This window comes from Notechis scutatus, chromosome 8 (genome assembly GCF_049901735.1).
Source record: "Notechis scutatus isolate UNSWTSFEM ecotype Mainland chromosome 8, rNotScu1.2, whole genome shotgun sequence".
Lineage (NCBI taxonomy): Eukaryota > Metazoa > Chordata > Lepidosauria > Squamata > Elapidae > Notechis > Notechis scutatus.
In genome coordinates, this window is record NC_142016.1 from 1,566,671 (window position 1) to 1,589,585 (window position 22,915).

Here is a 22,915-nt window from a genome sequence, read left to right on the forward strand (position 1 = left end):
CCCATGGCAGCTCCTCAGATATTGGAGCACTGCTATCCTGTCTCCCCTGGTCCTTCCCTAGACTAGCCAGGCCCAGTTCCTGCAACCATTCTTTGTATGTTTTAGTCTCCAGTCCCCTAATCATCCTGGTTGCTCTTCTCTGCACTTTTTCTAGAGTCTCAACATCTTTTTTATAGTGTGGTAACCAAAATTGGATGCAGTACTCTAGGTGTGGTCTTACTAAGGCTTTATAGAGTGGTATTAGTACCTCCCTTGATCTTGATTGTATCCCTCTCTTAATGTAGCTTAGGATTGCATTGGCTTTTTTGGCTGCTGTTGCACACTGTTGGGTCATATTTAATTGGTTGTCAACTAAGACTCCAAGATCCCTCTTATAGTTACTGCTCTTAAGCCTGGTTTCACCCAGTCTATATGTGTGCTTTTGGTTTTTCTTGCCTAAGTGTAAGACTAATTTTCTCTCCATTGATTTTCATTTTGTTAGATAGGGCCCTGTGTTCTAGTCTGTCAAGATCCCTCTGGATCTTGAGCCTATCTTTTAGGCTGTTAGCTATTCCTGCCATCTTAGTATCATCTGCAAATTTGGTATGGTGAGTTCCCCTTCTATTCCCTCATCTAAGTCCTTAATGAAGATATTGAAGCGTCCTGGGCCTAAGACGGAATCTTGTGGTACCCCATTGCTTACTTCCCTCCATGTAGACGTAGACCCATTAAGGACCAGTCGTTGAGTATGGTTTGTCAGCCAGTTACAAATCCATGTTTCGTTACCCAACTAGGTAATATCTATAGAATATTGATGATGTTACCTAGTTGGTAATGAAATGTCTGCAAGAAAATAACCAACCTCAGGAAGCACTAAGGGTTTGTTTCAGAGCCTTTCTCTCACCAAGTCGGGGTCTGGGGAAATATTTTCTTTTGGGGGCGGGGTATGACTTCTAGGACAGTGCTTCTCAACCCTGACAACTTTAAAATGTGTGGACTTCAATTCCAGGAATTCCCATGGCTGGCTGGGAAATTTGGGGATTGAAGTCCACAAGATGCCAAGGTTGAGAATTCCTGCTCTCGGGAGAGGCAAGAGAGGAAACCTGTCTTCTTCTCTCTGGCTCCTTCCGTGGGACGGGGAGAAGCAGCCAGCCGTCGGTTGGGAATCTGTCCCACCCTTTGCACAGCCTGCTTGTCGTCCTCCTTCTCTCTGCAGAAGAAGGACGTGCGGATGCTGCGTTTCATCCAGGAAGTGAACACCACCACCCGCTCGTGCTCCCTCTGGGACCTGGAGGAGGACACCGAGTACATCGTGCACGTCCAGTCCATCAGCATCCAAGGCCAGAGCCCAGCCAGTGAGCCAGTCCACTTCAAGACCCCGCGAGAAGCAGAGAAATTGGCTTCTAAGAACAAAGGCAAGCGGGAGGGTGGCTGAGGCAGGGCGGGCTTTGGAGAGGGGCAAGCTTGGCAAAGTTGCCATCAACCAAGAGGAAGCCAGGATGAGCCTCAGCTGCCCAGTTAGGCCAGGCCTGTAAAACACTGTGGAAACCAGGGGCAACCTTGGCCCTTGAGGGCTGGCACAGCTGTCCCCAAGACCGGCGAAACAAGGGTGGAAAATAATATTTAATGTAATTTAGCTTAATTTTAGCAGCTAACGCAGCAGACTAGAAACTGGGTGACTGTAAATTCAACCCCACCCCACTGGCTGAGTGACTTTGGGCCACTCCTCTCTCAACAACCCTCCTCCTCACAGGGTTGTTGTTGAGGAGAACATAGGAGAAGGAAGGAGTAATATATATGTTTAATTTTATTTATATGTGAGGAAGAGATAAAAATACAACAGCAGTCATAGTTCAGTTTGCATTTCCATTTATCCATAGTTCAAACCCAATAACTGAACCCAGTTAAATCAAGTAAATCTATTACATGTCTCATAATTGCCTTATCACATTCGAAATTGGAATTTAAGCCTTATTTTAGGGGAGATTTGGGGGAAGTCTTAGATTCTACCCTCAACTTTCAGTGGAGAAGGTTGTAGGCAGACAAATGAATTGCTACCTCATTCAGGAAAAGGAAAGCACTTTTCTCAGAGACCTTTAAATTCTGCTGGCACAGGAAAGACAAACAGAAATCTCATTTCAGTTCAGCTGGAAGCTGTAATTAAAGACCAAAAATGAGCCTTTCTGGCAAATATTCAGCCATCAGCCCCCCACCTCTCAGCCTGCTAAGGGCTGCTGGGGTTGCCTTCCTTCATCAAGCACCTGTTGCAGATCAGAAAACGACTTGCTGCGTTTCCCCCAGGCGCTCAGCAACCCCACGATGGCCTGGCACAGGCAAGGGCAGATGGCACACCTGCCTCCCTGCTAAGAGGGACTTGGTGGTTTGGAGGGCAGGGGAGGAGGGAGACAGGATAGAGGCCCTGGGAGAGAAGAACATCCACTCAGAAATGCACAAGGGGGCCCTGGGGTCAAGCATTGGGGCAAGTGTGGAATGGGAAAACTTGCTGCTGCTGCTGCTAAAATCCCCCCCCTCCCTCTCCATCTGTGGACTCATCTACCAAAAGAGGAGGAATAAGTCATGGGCAGTTCAGTGGCCTGTTCTCAGGACCTCCAGAGCAAACTGCAAAAGTCTCCTTTGGCTACCTTGCAGAAAACGTAAGGACTGTCAAGCTCAGAATTTCCAAAACCATTTTTGAAATCCTAGCCTAAGGTTGCTGAAAGGCTGCAAGCTAGGAATCAGGAGATGGTGAGTTCTAGACCTGCCTGAGGCAGGAAGACCGTTGATAGCCTTAGGCCAGTCCCTCTTTCTCGGCCCTAGGAAGCTGGGGACACAAACTATGTCTGAAATCTGGCCAGGAGAACTGAAGGTGATAGTCCAGGCGGTTATCAGGAGCCTGACTCGAAGGCATAAATATATATACATATTTAGAATAAAAAGCAAAGGTGGTCTCAAATATTTTGCAGCAGAACTATGCCATTCTCAATGGCTTTTATTCCTCATTTACCCAGATGCACACAAGAAGTTCACAGTCCTTCCTGATGCTTTGGGACAGGAATTGACTGGAGAATTCTGGGATTTGATGTCCACACATCTTAAAATTGCCAAGCTTGGGAACCCCTGGGATACCAGGAGGACATCAAGCTCAGAGATGGAGCAAGCATCTCTGCAGGCTCTTCCTCTCTCCCTGGCTAGGCTGCATCCACAAACCTCCTGGAACTACCCTGGGAGGTTTTGAGCCTACATTTATTTCTCAACAGGCCTTGGCTTAGCCCTTGTTTAGAGGAGATGAGAGGCATGGTGGCTTAGTGACTTGAAGACGCTGGATTTGTTGACCAGAGAAGGTTGGCTCTCCAGCAGTTCAAGTCCTATGAGGCAGGGTCAGCTCCAGTCACTCACCTCAGCTCCTGCCCACCTAGCATGCAAAGGTAAGCAGATGAATAGGTACCATTCTGGTGAGAGTAAGAAACTGGCCCAGATGCAAGGTGAAAACTGGTGGAGAAAAAAGCCCCGGAAGGCCCTGATGCTCCCACAGAACCCCTTAGTTGCTCTGTGTGCGGAAAGAATTCACTCTCTAGGTGCACTCTGGAGAGTGTGCAAGTGTGAATTGAACAAATTAATAATCTTAGGCAGCCAAACCACTACTCTGTAATGATGTTGTAGACTCCTGGCTTTCATGTATCCACACCATACGCTAAATCAATCCATCAGGACAACATCCCGATGGGTAGATGACTTTTCCTCTGCTTCCTTCCTCTCTGTGCAGATGAAGTAACAATGAAGGAAATGGGAGACAAAAATCAACACCTGCGAGCCGGCGAAATCCTGATTATCGTGGTCGTCTTGTTCATGTGGGCAGGTTGGTGGGAGTCCCTGCGAGGGTGTGAAAGGCGAGGCAGAGGGACTCCAGGTCTCAGTCGGGGACTGCTGGGCGTGCTCTGGTCCTGAAGATACGTAGTGGTGTGCAGATGTGATGGCCCTCAAAATGGGTTAGGAAAAGTTCTACATGCTTTTCGGTTCCAAAGGAAGCAGAATAGAATATGCCAGGGAGGTAGTGAATTGTGCAAAATATTATTTTTCACAAACATGAAGCACTTATGAATATCAACAAAAAAGTTTGCTGCAGAAAATGGGCAGAGGGAGGGGTTCAAAAATTGTGGCACTGACTGCTGGATTCAGCTTGCTGGTCCGAAGCAGAGCATCTTCTAGAGATCTTGCTAGACTCACAATTCCTGCCTGAGGTGATGGTTGTGGCTAGAGGGGCCTCTCAACAGTGTTATGTGGTGTGCCCGTTGCCTCCCTTCTGGACTGTGAGGCTACTCACAGTCACTCCTCCTCTGGCCACACCCATAGAATGGACACCGGTGGCATGCTGTGCTAAGGCTGCCCTTGAAGAGCGCCCAGAAGCATCAGCTGGTGCAGAATGCGGCCGTTATGTGTGGGCCCTTGGAGGGAGCATGTGACACCTGTGTTCTGTGAGCTACATTGGCTGCCCGGTTGCTTCTGGGTCGCATTCAAGGTGCTGGTTTTCATTTTTAAAGCTCTACTTGGCCTGGGTCCAGACTGGGGAACCTTCTCAACTTCCCTGGTGACAGCGACCTGGTCAAGTCAGTGGGGTATGCCGTGGGTCCCACCCGCAAAGCAGCTCCATCTGGTGGGATCTAGGTGGCGAGTTTTCCTACTGTGGCTCCTTCCCCCTTCATTGCCCCCCTCCCCTCCCCAAGGTCCGGTCTCAGTGGCCCTTAAAGCATTTTTTTCATCGGCCACCTGGGTCCCATGGGGAGGCTAGCAGGGACTTATTTTCCTTCAACCTCAGGTTTTTATTATGTTTATTTATGACTGGCTGTTTTGGATTGCTGTGTAGTTTTTAACGGTTGCTATATTTGTACACTACCAGAATCATATCTTTGTAATTTTATTAAAGAAGTTTTTTTACAAGGTTAAAAGATAAACAGAAAACAATATAGAAAAATATAAATGGATAAGTGTTGAAAACAAAGAAAGAAAAAGGGAAAAGAAAATAAGCTACTTCCGATATTTTTCACAGCAGTTATAGACATACTTGAAACAGTTTCATCCGAATTATATAACACTGTAACTTTATAAAAGTAGTTGTAGACTCCCAGAGTCACATCCTTGCAAGATGGGCAGATATATAAAGACACTAAATAAAATATTTAGCTTTCTGTTGACATCACTTTCTACCACTGTTAAAATAATAAAAAATGTGGAAGACTAGAGGGGATGGAGGCATAAATAACTGAGATCCTAAGAATCGCTAGGACCATGCATTCTGGGTGGAAATGGTTGGACCCTCTGACTGCGTTAATGCTCCTGCACCTCCTCAATTCCAGTGCATGAGGCTGCCAGTTTTAATAGACAAAAAAATTCCCTCTGGTAACCAGTGTAAGGTAAAACACCGCATAGGAAATGCAACTTGTAAAAATTAGAGAAATTTTGCTCCCGCCTAAGGTTAGGGCGAGTCATGTAAAACTTTGCACACAGCAAAGTAATACAAAATACATGTAATACAGCAGGCAGACTTCTCTGCTCAGATTCCTTAAGGCAGGAGTCCCCAACCCCTGGGCTTTGACCCACTTCTGGGCCACGTCCCATTCAGAACCAGGCTGTGGAAACAATGGGCAAGCACATGCATGCTCACCTATCCCTCATGCAGAACCATCCCCTTCCACCACCATCCACAAAGCCTTAAGGGAAAGTGGACTGGATTGACCATTCTGATAATGCTTCAAGCGCCAGCTTCTCATGAACTTGACTCCCCAGAAGCCAAGAAGGGCTGGACTCTGAGTTGGAGACCACTAGAAAAATCCCAAGCTAGTCAGAGGAGGAGGTTGAAACCACCACCTGAAAGAAAGAAACCGTTCACCATTTTTATACTCCTGCCAAAGGTCCATGAGGGCGCCAGGAGTCAAACACAAGCACTTTGCTTGGTTGACTTTATCTTGGCTTAGAAACTAGCCATGGCTACACCTAATTAATATTTGAATGTGAGCTTTCTAGAAAAATCTGGAGCTACAAACTTACATTGTGACTCCTAAAACTTTCCAAGAAATTGCACCCAGTTAATTGTTTATTCATCACTCACTTTATGCAGCTTGAGCTTCAACCTGCTCTTCCCCCTTCATACCTTTATAGTGTCCAGACACCAGGTGAGCTTAATCAAGGGTGCCACTTACAACCTTTCCTGGCCATTATCAGGAAAATAAAGAACACATTCTGTTCCATACTAGCAGGCTTGTAGGCCTGCATTCCTATTGGTCTGGAAAAGCCGGGCCGTGATTGGACAAAACTAAGCGTTCTGATTGGTTCTTATTCGGCTGCTGTGATTGGGATTAGGCTGCCTAGCCGCAGCCAGCTCTATAAAAGGAGCTGCCTCGGCTGGGAGTCTTGTCTCAGTATCTGGTTTCCTAATAAAGAGCTGTTGTCACTACTTCGAGTCTCGTCTCTCCTTGGGACCCACCGCCCAGACTTAACACTGGCGACGAGGGTGGGATACTGAGACAACAGAGCTGACTAGCACGTGGCAGATAGCGCATAGACGACCTGCAAGATGGCCAGCAGCACCGTGCCACCCGCACCATTCAATCCGGCCAGCGAGGACTCGGAGTCCTACATTGATCGTTTCCAAATGTTCTTGGAATCAAACAACCTGAAGGATGCCACCGGCAGCAAGAAGCGAGCGGTTTTTCTAACACACTGCGGACCCGCCGTTTTTAAAATGGCCAAGGCACTCGCGAAGCCAACAGACGTCAAGACCATGGATTGGGATACCCTAGCTCCCATCCTCTGGAACCACTACGCCCCAGCGGTGCCAATTCTCATCCGTCGGCATGACTTTTACCAGAGGGATCAGCGCGAGGGCGAGAGCGTTGGAGAGTTCGTAGCCAACCTGAGGGACCTAGGAGGTTTGTGCAAATGCGCCAATCTAGACGAGGCCATGCGTGACCGAGTCGTCCTCAGCCTGAAAGACCCAACTCTCCAAAGCAGACTGATGGCTAAAGGGGACATCTCCCTTGCCGACGCCGTAGCCGAAGCCACCGCAGCCGAGGCCACCCATAAGTCAGCGGCGCGAATGCGGCATTCAAACGGAAATGACCGCCAACCCACCAGCGAGATGGCAACCGCAGCAGACAAACACGCAGCATCCACCCACCACGGCGACATCGAATCCCCTTCTGACAGCGAAGAGGAAGAAATTCACAGACTTCAGTCGGAACGCGAACGACAAGACCGGCGCGGTCGTAAGTCGAGTTACCAATGTGCCTGCTGTGGAGGAAATCACCCGCGTTCTGAATGCAAGTTCCTGGACGCTGTTTGCCGTTTTTGCGAAAAACGAGGGCATATTGCCAAAGTATGCCGTAACAAACGAAATTCCAGCCCCCGACGACGGGGAAACAGCCCAAGAAGAAGAGATGGCACCCCCACCATAAACCGGGACCACCATAATGACAGCCGATGGAACCGGGACAGCCGACCCAGGAAGTTCATCGAGGTACCCAGAAGAGAAGAAACGCACCAAACAGTCACCATCGGCCACGCTTCATCAATAGACGCACGAAAGATACGTTTAGAGGTCAACATCGAGAATCAGCCTTGCACCATGGAGGTAGACTCCAGTTCCTCCCTTTCTATGGTCTCCTGGAGAACCATCAAAAGACTAATTCCCAGCATCCGCCGCCAAGAGCTAAGCGACCAGAAGCTAATATTAAGAGACTATCAAGGTAATCGCATTCCGGTCGTTGGCACTGGACATTTTCAAGCTTCGTTCAGAAACCACACCACCATCCTAGCACTCACAATCGTCGATAAAGACAGACCGAGCCTACTCGGGTTGCAGTGGTTCGCACCATTGGGGATCGAGATGGCAGGCATCAACCACACAGAAGACGAAAACTGGGAAGCAACGCTCATCCAGGACTTCCAAGAAGTCTTCAGTGAACATCTAGGCAAGTACAAGGGGTCCCCTATCTCCTTTAATCTCAGCCCTGACATCACTCCCATCCGTCTCAAGCCGCGCCGAGTGCCTTTTGCACTCAAGCCTAAAATAGACGAACAATTAGACAAACTAATAGCACAAGGCGTGTTAGAACCCATCGATCATGCCCGTTGGGAGACCCCAATTGTCACCCCCATCAAACCTGATGGCTCCCTGAGAATTTGTGGTGACTACAAGGCCACCCTCAACCACGCATTGCAGCAGAGCGCCTACCCGGTGCCAGTAGTCCAACATCTCCTGCACTCACTAGGGAGTGGCAAGATCTTTGCAAAGCTCGACCTGGCTCAAGCTTATCAACAACTGCCAGTCGATGCTGAAACCGCCGAAGCCCAAACTATAGTGACACATAGAGGGGCGTTCAAATGTAACCGGCTCCAGTTTGGGGTCAGCATCGCACCGGGCATTTTTCAAAGTCTAATGGAGAGATTGCTGCAGGGAATTAAAGGAGTCGTGCCCTATTTCGACGACGTTCTGGTAGCAGCCCCTACCAAAAAACAATTGGAAAAATGACTGAGGGTGGTCCTACAAAAATTCAAAGACGCTGGCCTCAAGGTGAAAAAGGAAAAGTGCCAATTATGCACTGAAAGGGTTGAATTTCTTGGCTACCTCCTTGACAAACAAGGAATTCACCCCACAGATAAAAAATTGAAAGCCATCAAAAACGCCCCCAGACCAAAGAACAAAACGGACCTCCAAGCCTTCCTCGGACTCATTAATTTCTATAACATTTTTCTACCCCAGAAAGCGACTGTCGCAGAACCTCTGCATAGACTCCTTGATAAAAAGGCTTCCTGGATATGGGGACGGCGAGAAGAGCACGCTTTTCACCAGATAAAAAACCTTTTGACTTCAGATGCAGTCCTCATGCAATACAATGAAACGCTACCTCTGACTGTTACTTGCGACGCATCGCCTTTCGGGGTTGGCGCCATCCTGAGCCACGTTTTACCAAATGGAACGGAAGCCCCCGTTGCATTCTTTTCCAGAACATTGTCCAAGCCAGAGAGGAACTATAGCCAGCTGGACAAAGAAGCCCTCGCCATCGTTTCAGCAGTAAAGAGATTCCACGAATACATTTATGGTAGGACATTTTCCATTATTACAGACCATAAGCCCCTACTTGGCATATTGGCGGGTGACAAGCCCACTCCACACATCCTGTCACCTAGAATGACAAGATGGTCTGAATTTCTTGCCGCTTATAATTACAAATTGATACATCGCCCTGGCAAGACAATCTCGCACGCCGACGCCTTAAGCCGCTCCCCCTTGCCAGACTTGCAAGAAGACCCAGCACCCACATTATCAGTCTTGCAAATTGAAACGATCCCCATGCCACCAGTAACCGCGCAAGACATCGCCCACGAAACTAGGAAGGACAGACGCTTGGCGCGAGTTCTCAGCTGGGTGGAAAGGGGATGGCCAGAAACCGAGCCAAACGAACTTTTTAAACCGTTTAAAAACCGGCAAACTGAACTCTTTTCGCAAAGAGGTTGCGTGTTGTGGGGAGACCGGGTAGTAATACCAGAGACACTACAGAAAAAAGTTTTAGACTTGCTGCATGATGGGCACCCTGGTATTGTGCGCATGAAAGCCCTGGCCAGGAGCTACGCGTGGTGGCCAGGCATGGACAAGCAAATTGAAACCTGGGTCGCCGCTTGTAACAGATGCCAAGAGACTCGCTCGGCTCCCCCTAAGGCCCCACCATTAGAATGGGAAACACCCAGAGGCCCTTGGTCGCGCATCCATATTGACTTTGCAGGGCCAACCTTCTTAATCACGGTTGACGCTTATTCAAATTGGCTTGAGGTGAGCACAATGAAGACAACCACCACGGAAGCTGTCATCAAGAAATTAAATAGACTTTTCGCGACGCATGGTCTGCCAGATGTCATCGTTTCTGACAATGGGACACAATTTACCGCCTTGGCTTTTGAACAATACTTGGCAGACCGCGGCATCTGACACGCATTGACATCGCCAGCTCACCCGGCGGCGAATGGTAGAGCTGAACGCATGGTTCAATTTACAAAAAAAACTCTGCACAAAATGGAACATGGCAACATCCACGAGAAGATCTCCAGGATGCTTCTTCTACAACATATCACACCAAATACCACCACCAACAAGAGCCCAGCAGAGCTATTAATGGGCAGAAGACTCAGGTCACCTCTAGACCACCTGCACCCTGCTTACACTCCAGAAAAACCCCTTGGTTCCAGCAGCAAGTACCGCGCTGTATTTGCCAAAAACTTTACAGGGGACCCACTTTGGATCCCTGCAAAAATCACCCAAGTCACAGGCCCCCGCTCCTACCGGCTCGAGACCACCGATGGGAGGTCATGGAAACGTCATATTGACCAGCTAAGATCCAGGCTGGCCATTTCCCCCCTCATAGACTCTAACCAAGAAATCAGAGGCGGGGGAGGAAACCTCAATTTCAGAAAATGAACGAACATCTGCACAAGTAGAACACCCCCCACAGACATTAAACAAAAACCAACAATACTTACCAGCCAGAAGGGAGTCGTGGCAGACGGGCACTTCGCCTGGAAGCAGCAGCCGGACAAGCTCCACCAGCCCAGAGAGCCCAGGCGGGAGCAGCGGAGCAAACGACTCAACCGACCCGGAATCACCAGGCGGGAGTCGCAGCCAGAGGACCAGCTCACCCTTCCAGGCAGTTCCATCTTGCAGCTTGAGAGCGACGCAGAGCCCGTCCGAACCCGTTGGTGAACAGAGACATTGTGAACTGCGCAAGTCTAGTAGGCAGGTACGAAGACCCGCCTACTTGCGTGATTACGTTACCCCGCCACTTGGACGGAACCAAGAGGGGAGGGGTGTTCCATACTAGCAGGCTTGTAAGCCTGCATTCCTATTGGTCCGGAAAAGCCGGGCCGTGATTGGACAAAACTAAGCGTTCTGATTGGTTCTTATTTGGCTGCCGCGATTGGGTAAAACCAAGCGCGGCAAGCTCAAATGCATGTCATAGGCTGCCTAGCCGCAGCCAGCTCTATAAAAGGAGCTGCCTCAGCTGGGAGTCTTGTCTCAGTATCTGGTTTCCTAATAAAGAGCTGTTGTCACTACCTCGAGTCTCGTCTCTCCTTGGGACCCACCGCCCAGACTTAACACATTCATGCAGACAACATGTGTGAAGGTAAAATTGCTCTGTGGTGTTGAATGATCAGCCAAAGAGATAAAAGGACTGACTAAATCACAGGGGGGGAAAATCTGCTTTCTTGCCAGCTGTGGAATTCTGGAAGTTGAGAAACTGTGATATAGATGGATGAAAAACCAGGCTTCGTCATTGCAAAGCTCACTGCCAAGACCAGGCACACATTTCCTGGTTACGGTACCTAAACCAAGCCTACTGGAACTTGCTTGGGCCAAGTTGGGAAGCATTGCCAGAATTCTCTTGGCACAAGTGCTTCTGAGCTTCTTGTCAACATTCCCTGTGAATCCAGATATAAATATTGTATTCATCTCCACCATAATCAAGGTCAGTTGCTTTGCAGGTGCCCAGAGATTCTCCTGTCTAGATAACATGCTGTCCTATGCCGTAGGTCATTTTTAACAAGATGGCGCCTTTCCTTGGATGGTTGTGGTAGAATATAATACATTTACTTTAGGGGCTTCACAGATAACAGGGGTTTGACCTATAGTCCAAAGCACAATAGGCAGGACAGGAAGTATTTGATGGAAGCTTCTCAAAGAGAGAAGCAACCTAAAATAAGGGAGAACTTTCCTAAGAGTGAGAACAATCAGTGGAACAGGGGGTTGGACTAGAACAGTGATCCCCAACCTTTTTTACGCCACGGCCCGGTACCGGCATCAGCTGGGCGCCGCGGCCCGGTACTGGCATCAGCTGGGCACCGCCATCTTTTTGATGAAAAAGTGCTTCCGGTGACCTCACCGAAGCACTTTTCATCAAAAGATAGCGGCGCAGCGCTTCCAGTGAGCTTTTCCGGTAGAAATGGCTTTCTACCGGAACAGCTCACGGAAGCGCTGCGCCGCCATCTTTTGATGAACGGCCCGGTGAGCCCCGGAAAGCTCACGAGCGCTCGCCGCCATCTTTTTGATGAACGTGCTCCGGTGAGCTTTCTACCGGAACAGCTCACGGAAGGCTGCGCGCCATCTTTTGATGAACTGCCGTGAGCTTTCACCGAAAAGCTCACGAGTGCGCCATCTTTTTGATGGCGTGCTTCGGTGAGCTTTCTACCGGAACAGCTCACGGAGCGCTGGCGCCGCCATCTTTTTGATGAAAACGTGCTTCCGGTGAGCTTTCTACCGGAGCGCTGGCGCCGCCATCTTTTTGATGAAACGTGCTTCGGTGAGCTTTCTACCGGAAAAGCTCACCGGAAGTGCTGCGCCGCCATCTTTTGATGACGTGCTTCGTGAGCTTCCCGGAAAAGCTCACGAAGCGCTGCGCCGCCATCTTTTTGATGAAAACGTGCTTCCGGTGAGCTTTCTACCGGAAAGCTCACGAGGCGCCGCTCTTTTGATGAAGCCCGTGAGCTTTCACCGGAAAAGGAAGCACTTTTTCATCAAAACAAGATGGCGGCGCCCAGCAAGCCAGCGGCCCGGTAGGACTTGTTCCGCGGACCAGTACCGGTCCGCGGACCGGTGGTTGGGGACCCCTGGACTAGAAGATCACTTCTACCTCTGTTATTCTATGGTTTTGTGCTAGATCAACTTCTAGAATTTGCATCCAGCTTTTGTGAATTGGGGAAATTGGTAGGAGAGACCTGGAAGTCCAAGATGAGCCACTTCCATGGACGTTAGGCAATAATTGAGAAAGCCCCAGTCCTCCTGGGGGGGGCAGGTGACAAGCAAGTGCCTGCAATGCTTCAGGTGCAAATGGAAGACACAGATCTCCTTACTGTGGGAGAAGTAGAAAGTGCATGATTTTGGAAACCAATCATGGTTCACCTTCAACTGTGTTTTCCTATTTTTAGTTTATCTACAAATGTGTAGAGTACTGAAATATTCACCCTGGGCATTAGCATTAGTTTTCTTCTAAAATAAACCAAATCTTTCTGTCCATCCAGCCCTTGAAGAAATTACTTTCCTATTTTCCAGCCTCACTTTACCAATTCTATAATCAATTGCAATCCAATGGTAACAATCAGCAAATGCAATCTATGCAATCTCTCAACTTTTGCAACTTTTAAGACATGCTGGCTGGGAAATTCTGGGAATTGAACCCCATACTTCTTAAAGTTGCCAAGGTTGAGAAATACCGATTATAGTATCCGTCAATACCTCTCTGTTTAATTGGCAGCCGGCATCCAACTTTCTTTAACTGAATCCCACAGGTTGTGCTCAACCAGGCATAGAAGCTGTGAATGCTGAACTGATCCATTATAAAAACAGGAGGGGGAACCATTTTTAAGGGGAAATTGTGTAGGAAGATCAGTTGGAGTTGGCTTTAGGTGTTCATGAATAAAGCAGTCTTAGATGAATTGTAAAGGAAGTCTAGATAGATCTGCCCCTACTAACAAAAGGTTGATTTAGCTGCTTTTACAAGTCAATGGTATCATTTGAACCACAGTATAATTCATTAGTCATTTTCTGAATCCTAGATAAAATCTATCTTTATGTGCTAACAATCAACACTTATGACACATAATCAGGTGTGGAATTATAAATAATAAATTTGAATTCTCCAAGAGGTTATAGTGTTGCTATTCACAATAATATTTACAGATGTTCAGCTCAATCATTTTGATCTGGCCACTTATTTTTCTTCCCACATTGCCAAGTTTGAGAAAGAGCTTGCCCAAAGCCAAAAGAAGTGAGCTTGGGAGATCAAACTTTGGCTTCTTTCCTTTTAACAGTTTTTTGGCTTTCCTTTTAACAGTTTTTTGGCTACTCAGAATGATCTCTTTGCCTCTCTCTCTGGCTTTTTATCAAGTTCTGCCGGCTGAAAGAGATATGGACTTCAACTCCCATAATTCCCCAGCCAGCATGGATTCCGGGAATTGAAGTCCACACCTCTTCAGGTGGGCAAGATTCAGAAACAGTGCTGAGCCAAATTGCCAAACATTATTTAGTGGGGGAAAAAAGCTGTACCTCGCTTGCTTTCTGTAATTAGCCTCAGCCAACATCCCCAGCTCCCTTTGACAACTGCTTTTGTCTCTCTGCACTATATAATATTTGTGAATGCAAAAACACTCTGAGAGATTAGGAATTAATTGCTTAGGTGAAATAAACATGCAAAAAAAAATGTAATTGACATCCAGCTGGGGACAGGAAAGGATTACTCCTTTCTTTTTTTTCCCTTCCTCCACCTGAAAAGCATTTTGCTTTATTTTTCTGCCAGGCACACAGACTTAATTTATATGAATGTGAGACAAAGCAACCTGGTGAGTTGACTTTACAGTTGAGAAAGTAGGATGCAGCCTTCTGTGGTACAAAAGAAAAGCTGGAATAGCCAACCATATTTAGATCTTAAAACCACTTATTGCTTTAAATATTGATTGTACTTTGAGACTTAGCAGAAGTGGTGCATCCATGATTTATTCAGCCACCTGACAGACACATATCCATCAAAATCACTAGAAGTGGTAATTTGCTGGGCAAGTTTGTAAACAAGCTATTTTCTGTTCAGACATGTGTTCTGACTAAACTAGCTATCCAAAGTATCTTTCTACAAAGGCACTACTCCCTTTCAGATTTATAAGGACTTATAGTGACTACACATAGATTGCACTACAGGTAGTCAATCAATCAATTGCAATAGAGATGGAAGGGACCCTGGAGGTCTTCTAGTCCAGCCCCCTGCTCAAGCAGGAGACCCTATACCATTTCAGAAAAGTGACTGTCTAGTCTCTTCTTAAAAACTTCCAGGGATGAAGCACCCACAACTTCTGGTAGCAAGCGGTTCCCCTGGTTAATTATTCTAACAGTTAGGAAGTTTCTCCTCAATTCCAGGTTGCTTCTCTCCTTGATGAGTTTCCATCCATGGTTTCTTGTCCTGCCCTCTGGTGCCTTGGAGAGTAGCTCGACCCACCTCTTCATTGTGGCAGTTCCTCAAATACTGGAAGACTGCTATCATGTCATCCCTAGTCCTTTTCTCTAGACTGGCCATACCCAAATCTTGCAGCCATTCTTCATACGTTTTACTTCCCAGTATTAATTAATTGCTCTTCTTTGCATTTTTTTTTTCAAAGTCTCAACATCTTTTTTGTAATGTGGTGACCAAAACTGAATGCAGTATTCCAAGTGTGGCCTTACTAAGGATTTATAAAGTGCTACTAATACTTCATGTGATTTTGATTCTATGTCTTTGTTTATATAACTTAGGATTGTATTGGCTTTTTGACTGCCAGCTTAGTATCATCTGCAAATTTGATGAGTTCCCCTTCTATCCCTTCATCTAAGTCATATATGAAGATATTGAAGAGTGGGCCTAAGATGGAAACTTATGGTGCCCAACTGCTGACTTCCCTCTATGTAGATATAATATCATTAAGAACTACTCATTGAGTACAGTTTGTCGGCCAGTATGAATCCATCTGTGGTGATGGATGACCACCAGATGGATTCATTACAAATCAAGCCAAATCAAAATCAAATTTGTAGTTGACTTACAATAGTAATGGAGCCCAGAATTATTGGTTGTGAGTCATGCTAGCTGTTAAGCAGGTCAGCACATGACCATGCCCAATTTTATGACTGTAATTTCTTTTTCTGGTGATTGTTAAGCCAATATGGCAGTTGTAAAACAAATATCACAGTTGTTAAGGTTCTACACTTAGGCAAGATAAACCAAATGCACAGGTATAGAGTAGGCTGAATAGTAGTAACTGCGAGGGGGAACTTGGACTCCTAGTGGACAACCATTTAAATATGAGCCAACTGTGTGTTGCAGCCACCAAAAAAAGCCAGTGCAATCCTAGGATGCATCAACAGAGGAATAGAATCAAGATCATGTGAAATGCTAGTACCACTTTATGATACATTGCTAAGACCACCCTTGGAATAGTGCGTCCATTTTTGGTCACCACAATTGCAGAGAAGAGCAACAAAGATGATTAAGGGGATCTAGGACAACTCACTGCAGCCAATTCACCAAAGCCAAGTCACCATAGGACAATCCACGTGGGATAACTCCATGCGATAAATGGTATCCCCCCCTGTTTCTTCTACATTATTTCCATTTTGTCAATGGAAATACTGTCAAAGAAACAGTGGCAGATAATATTTATTTTGTTGAGCTATCCCACATGGAATTGTCTCCTGGCAAATTGGATGTGGGAAGTCCCACAGGAAGTTGGATGCAGCAAGATGACGCCAACGAGTTGGCTGTGGCGAGTAGTCCCACTCCAGATTAAGGGACTGGAAGCTAAAACAAAATACGAACAGTAGCAGGAACTGGGTATATCTAGTTTAAGAAAGAGAAGGAGAGGGGGGGAGGGAAACAGGATATCAGTGTTCCGATATTTCAAGGGCTGCCACAAAGAAGAGGGAGGAGGGTCCATCTATTTTGCAAAGTACCAAAAGGCAAGATGGATGGAAACTAATCAAGGAGAGAACTAATCTAGAACTAAGAAGGGATTTCCCGACAATGAGAACAATTAATCGGTGGGAGGGCTTGCCTTCAGAAGCTGTGGGTGTGCCGTCAATAGAGGTTTAAAGAAAGGATTGCACAGCTATTTCTCCAGAACAGGACAGGGAGTTGGAGTAGAAGCCTCCAAGGTCCCTTCCAACTCTTTTATCCCGTTGTTAAGCAAGGGCCACAATAGTTAAGCACATTCATTGTCAGCAGTGGGCATTTTTTGCTAAACCGGCAAAAACATAACCCATGGAAAATGTGGGCCAGTATGATCATGTGACCATGGGGTGGGGGGAGGCTATCAAAATTTTGAATCCAGGTCATAGGTAGCCCTGGGGAAGTTGGTCAAAACTTCAGTTGTTAAGTTACTGCCTGCCCCATGTCAACAATTTATAGTTATAGTCTTCCTATGGAGTCAGTTTCTTGATTTTCTCTCTCTCTCTCTCTCTCTCTCTCTCATAAGATGATCAAGTAGATCAAGAAAGTAAAAAAGTAAAAAAAAACCAAAATCACAGAAATGTACACCTCCCTATTTTTATAAGTTTATAAAACCATGCCTGCAGAGGTGCGGTCCCGTGTCATGCCCACCATGCCCCCCCCCCACAGGTCAAACCCAAGTCTGATGTGGCCCTCAATGAAATTGAGTTGGACAGCCCTGCTGTAGACTAAAACATTTGCTTAAATGAGACTTACAAACAAACCACAATTGTTGGGTCCACAGAACATCCTACCACAGTGAAGTGCTGCTTAGAAGTGTGATGTCCAGACTGACAACTAATTGGATTCACCTTAAAAACACAGTATTTTGCATAGTCTCTGACTATGACTGCTTATTTTTCGATCATCTCCACTCAATTGCTCTAGTTCTGTGATGGGGTTAGCAGCTTTTTTGGCCAGGATTACGGTTTGTCCCTCCTCTCTTGGGAACAGAGCTGTCAGAAAATGTCACAGACCTTCTTTTGAGGGAAAAGGGAAGCCTCAGCATCTCTCCTGGGTCCACAGCCAGGATTAGGAAGGGTGAGGTTAACACAATGGATCGAGGCTTTCTCTATATTTCTGCTGCTGCTGCTGCTGCCGCCGCCTAAGGATCATACAGATTTCTGAAACCCAGATACAGCAGCTCTAAGGAGGAAGGGAACTGCAGGACCCCAAGTCAAAGGGGCTGAAGGATAGCCCAGAGTAGAAGGAGGGACTCTTATTGGATTTGCAACAGTAAGTAACCCAGTAACGCTGGCATCCACACTCTGCCTGGTTTTAATATTTTTAGCACTTTACAAAACAAAAACAAACTTCTCCCCCTAGAACATCTTCAGACCCCCAAAACCATTTATAGGAGAGAAATATGGCCAGCTATAGTTTAATATGTGTCTTGGAGTCATACTCACCTGTACAGAAAAAGGAAAAATTAAAAGTAAACCAAGGTGACATCTTACGTCTAGAAAAAGTGGCAAGCAGCAACTCACTGTTTTCCTTCTGGCCGTGCACAAACAGCCAGATGTTTTGTGAGGGGTTTTGTGACATTTTCCTAGATTCCAAATGGACAGATGGGCCCAAAACAAATTGTGGATCTCCAGCTTAAGTAGCAAGAAGTGCTGGAAGTGAAGCCCTTTGGCTATATGTGTAATCCCAACCATTTTGGAGGTGAAACATGAGAAAATGTTTTCATGGTATTTAAATTAAATCATACAGCATGCTTGGCTAAAACAGGCTTTGCAATTTATGATCCAGTGTGTCGTGGAATTTGCCGGTGTCATAGCATACGTTGTGAACAAAAGCCGCCTCTTAAGCCCTAATATGGTTTATTTGTACCGGCAACAGATAGAACAGACCAGTTGTGTTGCTGCTAACCTGCATTTAGCATGTGGTGAGAATTCCGCCATAAGAACATGGAATCAAAGCTGCTAGCCGCATATGGTAGCTTAGTCTCAGCTAAGGCAGGGGTCTCCAACCTTGGCAACTTTAAGCCTGGCGGACTTCAACTCCCAGAATTCCCCAGCCAGCAAGCTGGCTGGGGAATTCTGGGAGTTGAAGTCCACCAGGCTTAAAGTTGGCAAGGTTGGAGACCCCTGAGCTAAGGCATATAATCTTTCTCAGCTGCTAAGAGGATGAGGGGAAAATCAATGAGCCTTGCTGATTTGGGGGGGGTGATGATGTCAGAAATGCCTATTCTTCTCTCAAGTTTTATGAAACATTTCTATGCAGTTTCTTGAGAGGCCCTGTGGGGAAAGCAAAGAAAATCAATCTGGGGAGGGTTTTGTTCCACTGGAAAATTGACCAGAAGATATTATACAATAGAGGATATCTAGCTAAGACTGAGTTGTGAAAATGACAGCAGAAAGAATTAAACACCAGGGGTCGAAGAAAAATGCCCTCACCCCACTCCAATCCTGCCTTTCTGCAAAGCAGTGAGGAGCGAAAAAGAATTTGGTCTCTTTTGTGAAGTGGAAGGTTGCTTCCAGCCGATTCGATTCCCAAACAGAAGCCTCACAATGCAGGGCACCATTGTGGCCATTAAAAGGATTCCCTGCAGCTATGAGGCCGTGCCTTGCGTCCAAGTTTTAAATGTGGCACATACAGAGAGGCCTGCTAGAAGAAACGGTGTCTCCCAGGGCCCAGGTCCAAAAAGGAGGCCCTGAACGGAGTCCATCCGCCTCCCACGTGGGAAAAGCATTGTCCACGTGTGGCAGAGAACCGGCGTGGGTCAGCTGGAGGCTGGCTGTGGAATTGGGCAGGGCAACTGCAACCACCTTGCTCAGACTATGAGAAGAGATTTACCCTAGTCAGCAGAGATCATTATAGTCCAGTTGATCCTGATGCATAGGCTCCTAACCAATGTTAGTAATGTTTCTCCAGCTTGGCTGCTTGAAGATGTGTGAACTCGATTCCAGAATTCTCCAGCCATCATGATTGACTGAGGAATTCTGGGAGTTGAAGTCCACAGATTTCCAAATGGCCAAGGTTGAGAAACACTGCTCTAGATATAGATCCTTCCTCAGGTGCTATGAGGAGCTGGTCAAGAGGACTAAAATCAGTGAAATGAAATGCTCAGCCCCCCCCCCCCAAAGTAAAGAAGGCTGGCCTAAGCCTCAGATGACCTGTGAGTAGACAAGAGATATGTCAGTGCTAAACATGCAGGGGGCTTGAGAAGATTAGTTTGAATGCTGTATTGTATGGGAAAAGAAACCTGCATTTATGGAATGGACCTATCTGGACACATCTGAGCGAGCTGGGAACCTAACTGGCCTAATTAATTCTGACTCATAATACAAGAAGAACAGCACAGATCAGAGCAACCTAACCAGGACACAAATCATGAAGCTATTCCAGTACATATCTTATTCAACCTATCTTATTCACGTTCAAAAGGGAAATGTATGAGCAAATAAATGGGGCGCCCATGGGATCCCCAATATCAGGAGTCATTGTAGAAACTGTCCTGCACGAACTAGCACACTCTGCACTTCAAAATGACACACCTAAATTTTGGTGTCACTTTGTGGATGACACAAAATGTGTCACACAATCATGCTCTCCAGTTAGATATTTGCGCAGCAGAAACTTCCGTCACCTAGTTACTAGCTTTGAAAAACTATTTATGGAATGCACTTTCGATTTCCAAGCTGCCGCACTGCTCTTTCAAACCCCTTTCCCCCCTCCCTTTCTGTTGGCAACTCTAAAAAGACCATAGAAATATTTTATGAGTTGACAGAGGGGCTGCCACAGAGTGGAGGGGGTCAACCTATTCTCCAAACAAAGCACCAGAAGGCAAGCAAGAAGCAACAGATGGGAACTAAACAAGGAGAGAAGCAACCTAGAACTTCCTAACAGTTAGAACAATTAAGCAGTAGAACCGTTTGCCTCCAGGAGTTGTGGGTGCTCCATCACTGGAGGCTTTTAAGAAGAGATTGAACCACCATTTGTCTGAAATGCTATAGGGCAGGGCTGTCGAACTCGCAGCCCACGGGGCGGAAGTGTCACGTGCTGACCATGCCCCCACCCGGTTTAGCGAAGGGGGGGAAAGCCCCAATATGTCATGTGATGCTGCCGTGATGCCACGAGTTTGACACCCCTGGTATAGGATCTCCTGGTTGGGTTAAGGGGCTGGACTAGAAGGCCTCCAAGGTCCCTTCCAACGTGTATCCATCCCATCAAGCCCAAAGAAAGTCTGGACTGGTATAGGGTCTCCTGCCACTGGCAGGGGGTTGGACTAGAAGACCTCCAAGGTCCCTTCCCACCCTATTATTCTAGGTTCTATGTATTCTCCAAAGGGAAGATGTCCCATACGGTGGACCCTACAGCAGGAAAGGCCGGCCTCCTGGGCCTCCCCAACCAGCACTCCCGTCCTGCCACAGTCCCTCTGCTCCAGAAAAAGGGTTTGGCAACTTATAAATGTGTGAACGTGGACTCCCCGGCTCCCCTAAGCAAGGTTGAGGAAGGCTGCTCCAGGTGCTCGCTTTATCCTCGGTGATTTCTCTCTTTTACTCCCAGAGCAACTGCTCACAAAGCAGTGGGGGATGAGAATGAGAGAAGGACCCATAATCACCACCCAAGGAGGCCTCACGACTGAAGGTGGGATGGCACCTGCCTCTTTCGTTGGAACAATGTCAGTTCAGTCAGTTCTCTAGATTTTAGACACTGCACAAGAGGGGAGATGCCTCCCGCTTGACTGTATGAGTGGACCTGCCCCCTTCTCAGTTGCCTTTGTGGCCCTGCAGAACTCGGGGCATGGAGAGAGCCCAAAGCAGCCACCCTGCAGAGAAGTCGCCTGGGGCAGTTCCCCTCCCCCCCTCCCTCCCTCCCTGCACCAGGAGGAGGCTGGAGGCACTTGTGGGGCCTTCAGGAAATGCTGATCTGTGACCTCTTTCCTTCCCTCAGGGGTGATTGCCCTGTTCTGCAGGCAGTACGACATCATCAAAGACAATGAACCAAACAACAACAAGGAGAAAGCCAAGAACACCTCAGAAAACAGCACTCCAGAACACCAGGGTGGGGGCCTCCTGCGTAGTAAGGTGAGGAGGAGGGTGGGGAGGGGAGGGGCACCCAGAAGGCAACCGGCATGGGCCAACAGAGCCTCGGGGAAACTCCGTTCCCATCCTCCCGCCCTCCATCGTCCTTCCTAGGAAGTGGGGCGGAGCCATGCATGGTGGGCTACAGCCAAGAAGGCAGCATATATAGGGCCAGAAGAGCCCCCAGGCTTTCCCCACTGGCCCCCTCAGCAGAACCCAGCATTTGCTGTGGCCGTAGGAAGAACTTCCAGCATGTGGGAGAGGTCTCCTCTTTCTTTCCTGAATTCTTCTCTGGGGCCTGTTTTGCATGCCAGAAAGGTTGCGTCAATCACAAAGGGTTGCGCCAATCACAAAGGGTTGTGTCAATCACAATTCCTCGGGGCTGAGATAAAGATGAGATTGCCAGCCTATTGGAGACACGTGTCATTCACTAATCCTGGAGGGCTCCCATTCTGCTGTATCATACCCCCGCCCCCCATGAAACTCTTTTTATAGTGTACAGTTCACATTTTAATAAATGCAAGATGTCCAAATGCAGGTTAACTGCTCCTAACCATTGCAGTAATCCAAGAAAACAGAACAACACAGCGTATCGCCTTAAGAACCATCCTAACCGTCCTAGAAGTCCTCTCTTAGCTCCTTGTTTAACTATCCCAGGGAAAATCTGTTCCCATAATTCCATCTCCAAAGTGGGACTTACATCACCTTCCCTTCTGCCCCGTGTGCCAGCTTTCCCTGTCCCACTCCAGCCACGAAAGGTTGCCATGGGGATGAAGAAGGCATGGTGTGCCCATTACTGCTGGGCTGGGATTCTTGGGGCACTCCCTGCCCAGGCCCTGGCAGGAGACCCACAGTTGCAGGCCGGCAGATTCCATGATGCTAAGAGAGAGGAAGGGGGCCTCTGGTAGGAATGGCTCAGCAGGCCTGGCTGGGCACTGGTGTAGCCACAAGAAGCCCCTGGTCCAGAGCACCCATTAAAAAGTCTTAAGGAAGGAGTGTGGGACCAGGAGCTACATTTTTACTATTAAATTCATCTACGGGGTGACAATAAGTAAGAGCATGTTACTGAAGTTGTGCAATCACCAAGGTAGGTATTATCTACCAGCTGCGGCTTAGCAGCATTTTGAACACTGCAGAAATGCTTGACTTAAAACCATTCATTTAGCAACTGAGATTACAACAGAAAAGTGACTTACAACCAGTCCTCATACTTACCTTCCTAATTGCAGTTGCTAATCAAGGACATCTTGTTGTGCAGATCTCCTGCATCTTTCTGTGAGGCAACATTCCCAATAAAAGCAATCAGGTACACTAAAAGCTCTTCAGTTTGGCAGATAAAAAAAAGAATAAATAAAACGCCAT

General features: G+C 47.3%; 1 protein-coding gene across 1 annotated transcript in view; it reads left to right on the plus strand.

The window, feature by feature from the left end:
- Positions 1-21,848, plus strand: part of FNDC5 (fibronectin type III domain containing 5) — a 40,502-nt gene extending 18,654 nt beyond the window's left edge. The window contains exons 3-5 of the mRNA XM_087970265.1: positions 1,196-1,394; positions 3,743-3,835; positions 21,423-21,848. Of these exons, the coding sequence (XP_087826391.1) occupies positions 1,196-1,394; positions 3,743-3,835; positions 21,423-21,667 (537 nt within the window). The 3' untranslated portion in view covers positions 21,668-21,848. The remainder of the gene's footprint in view (positions 1-1,195; positions 1,395-3,742; positions 3,836-21,422) is intronic.
- Positions 21,849-22,915: the final 1,067 nt, after the last annotated feature.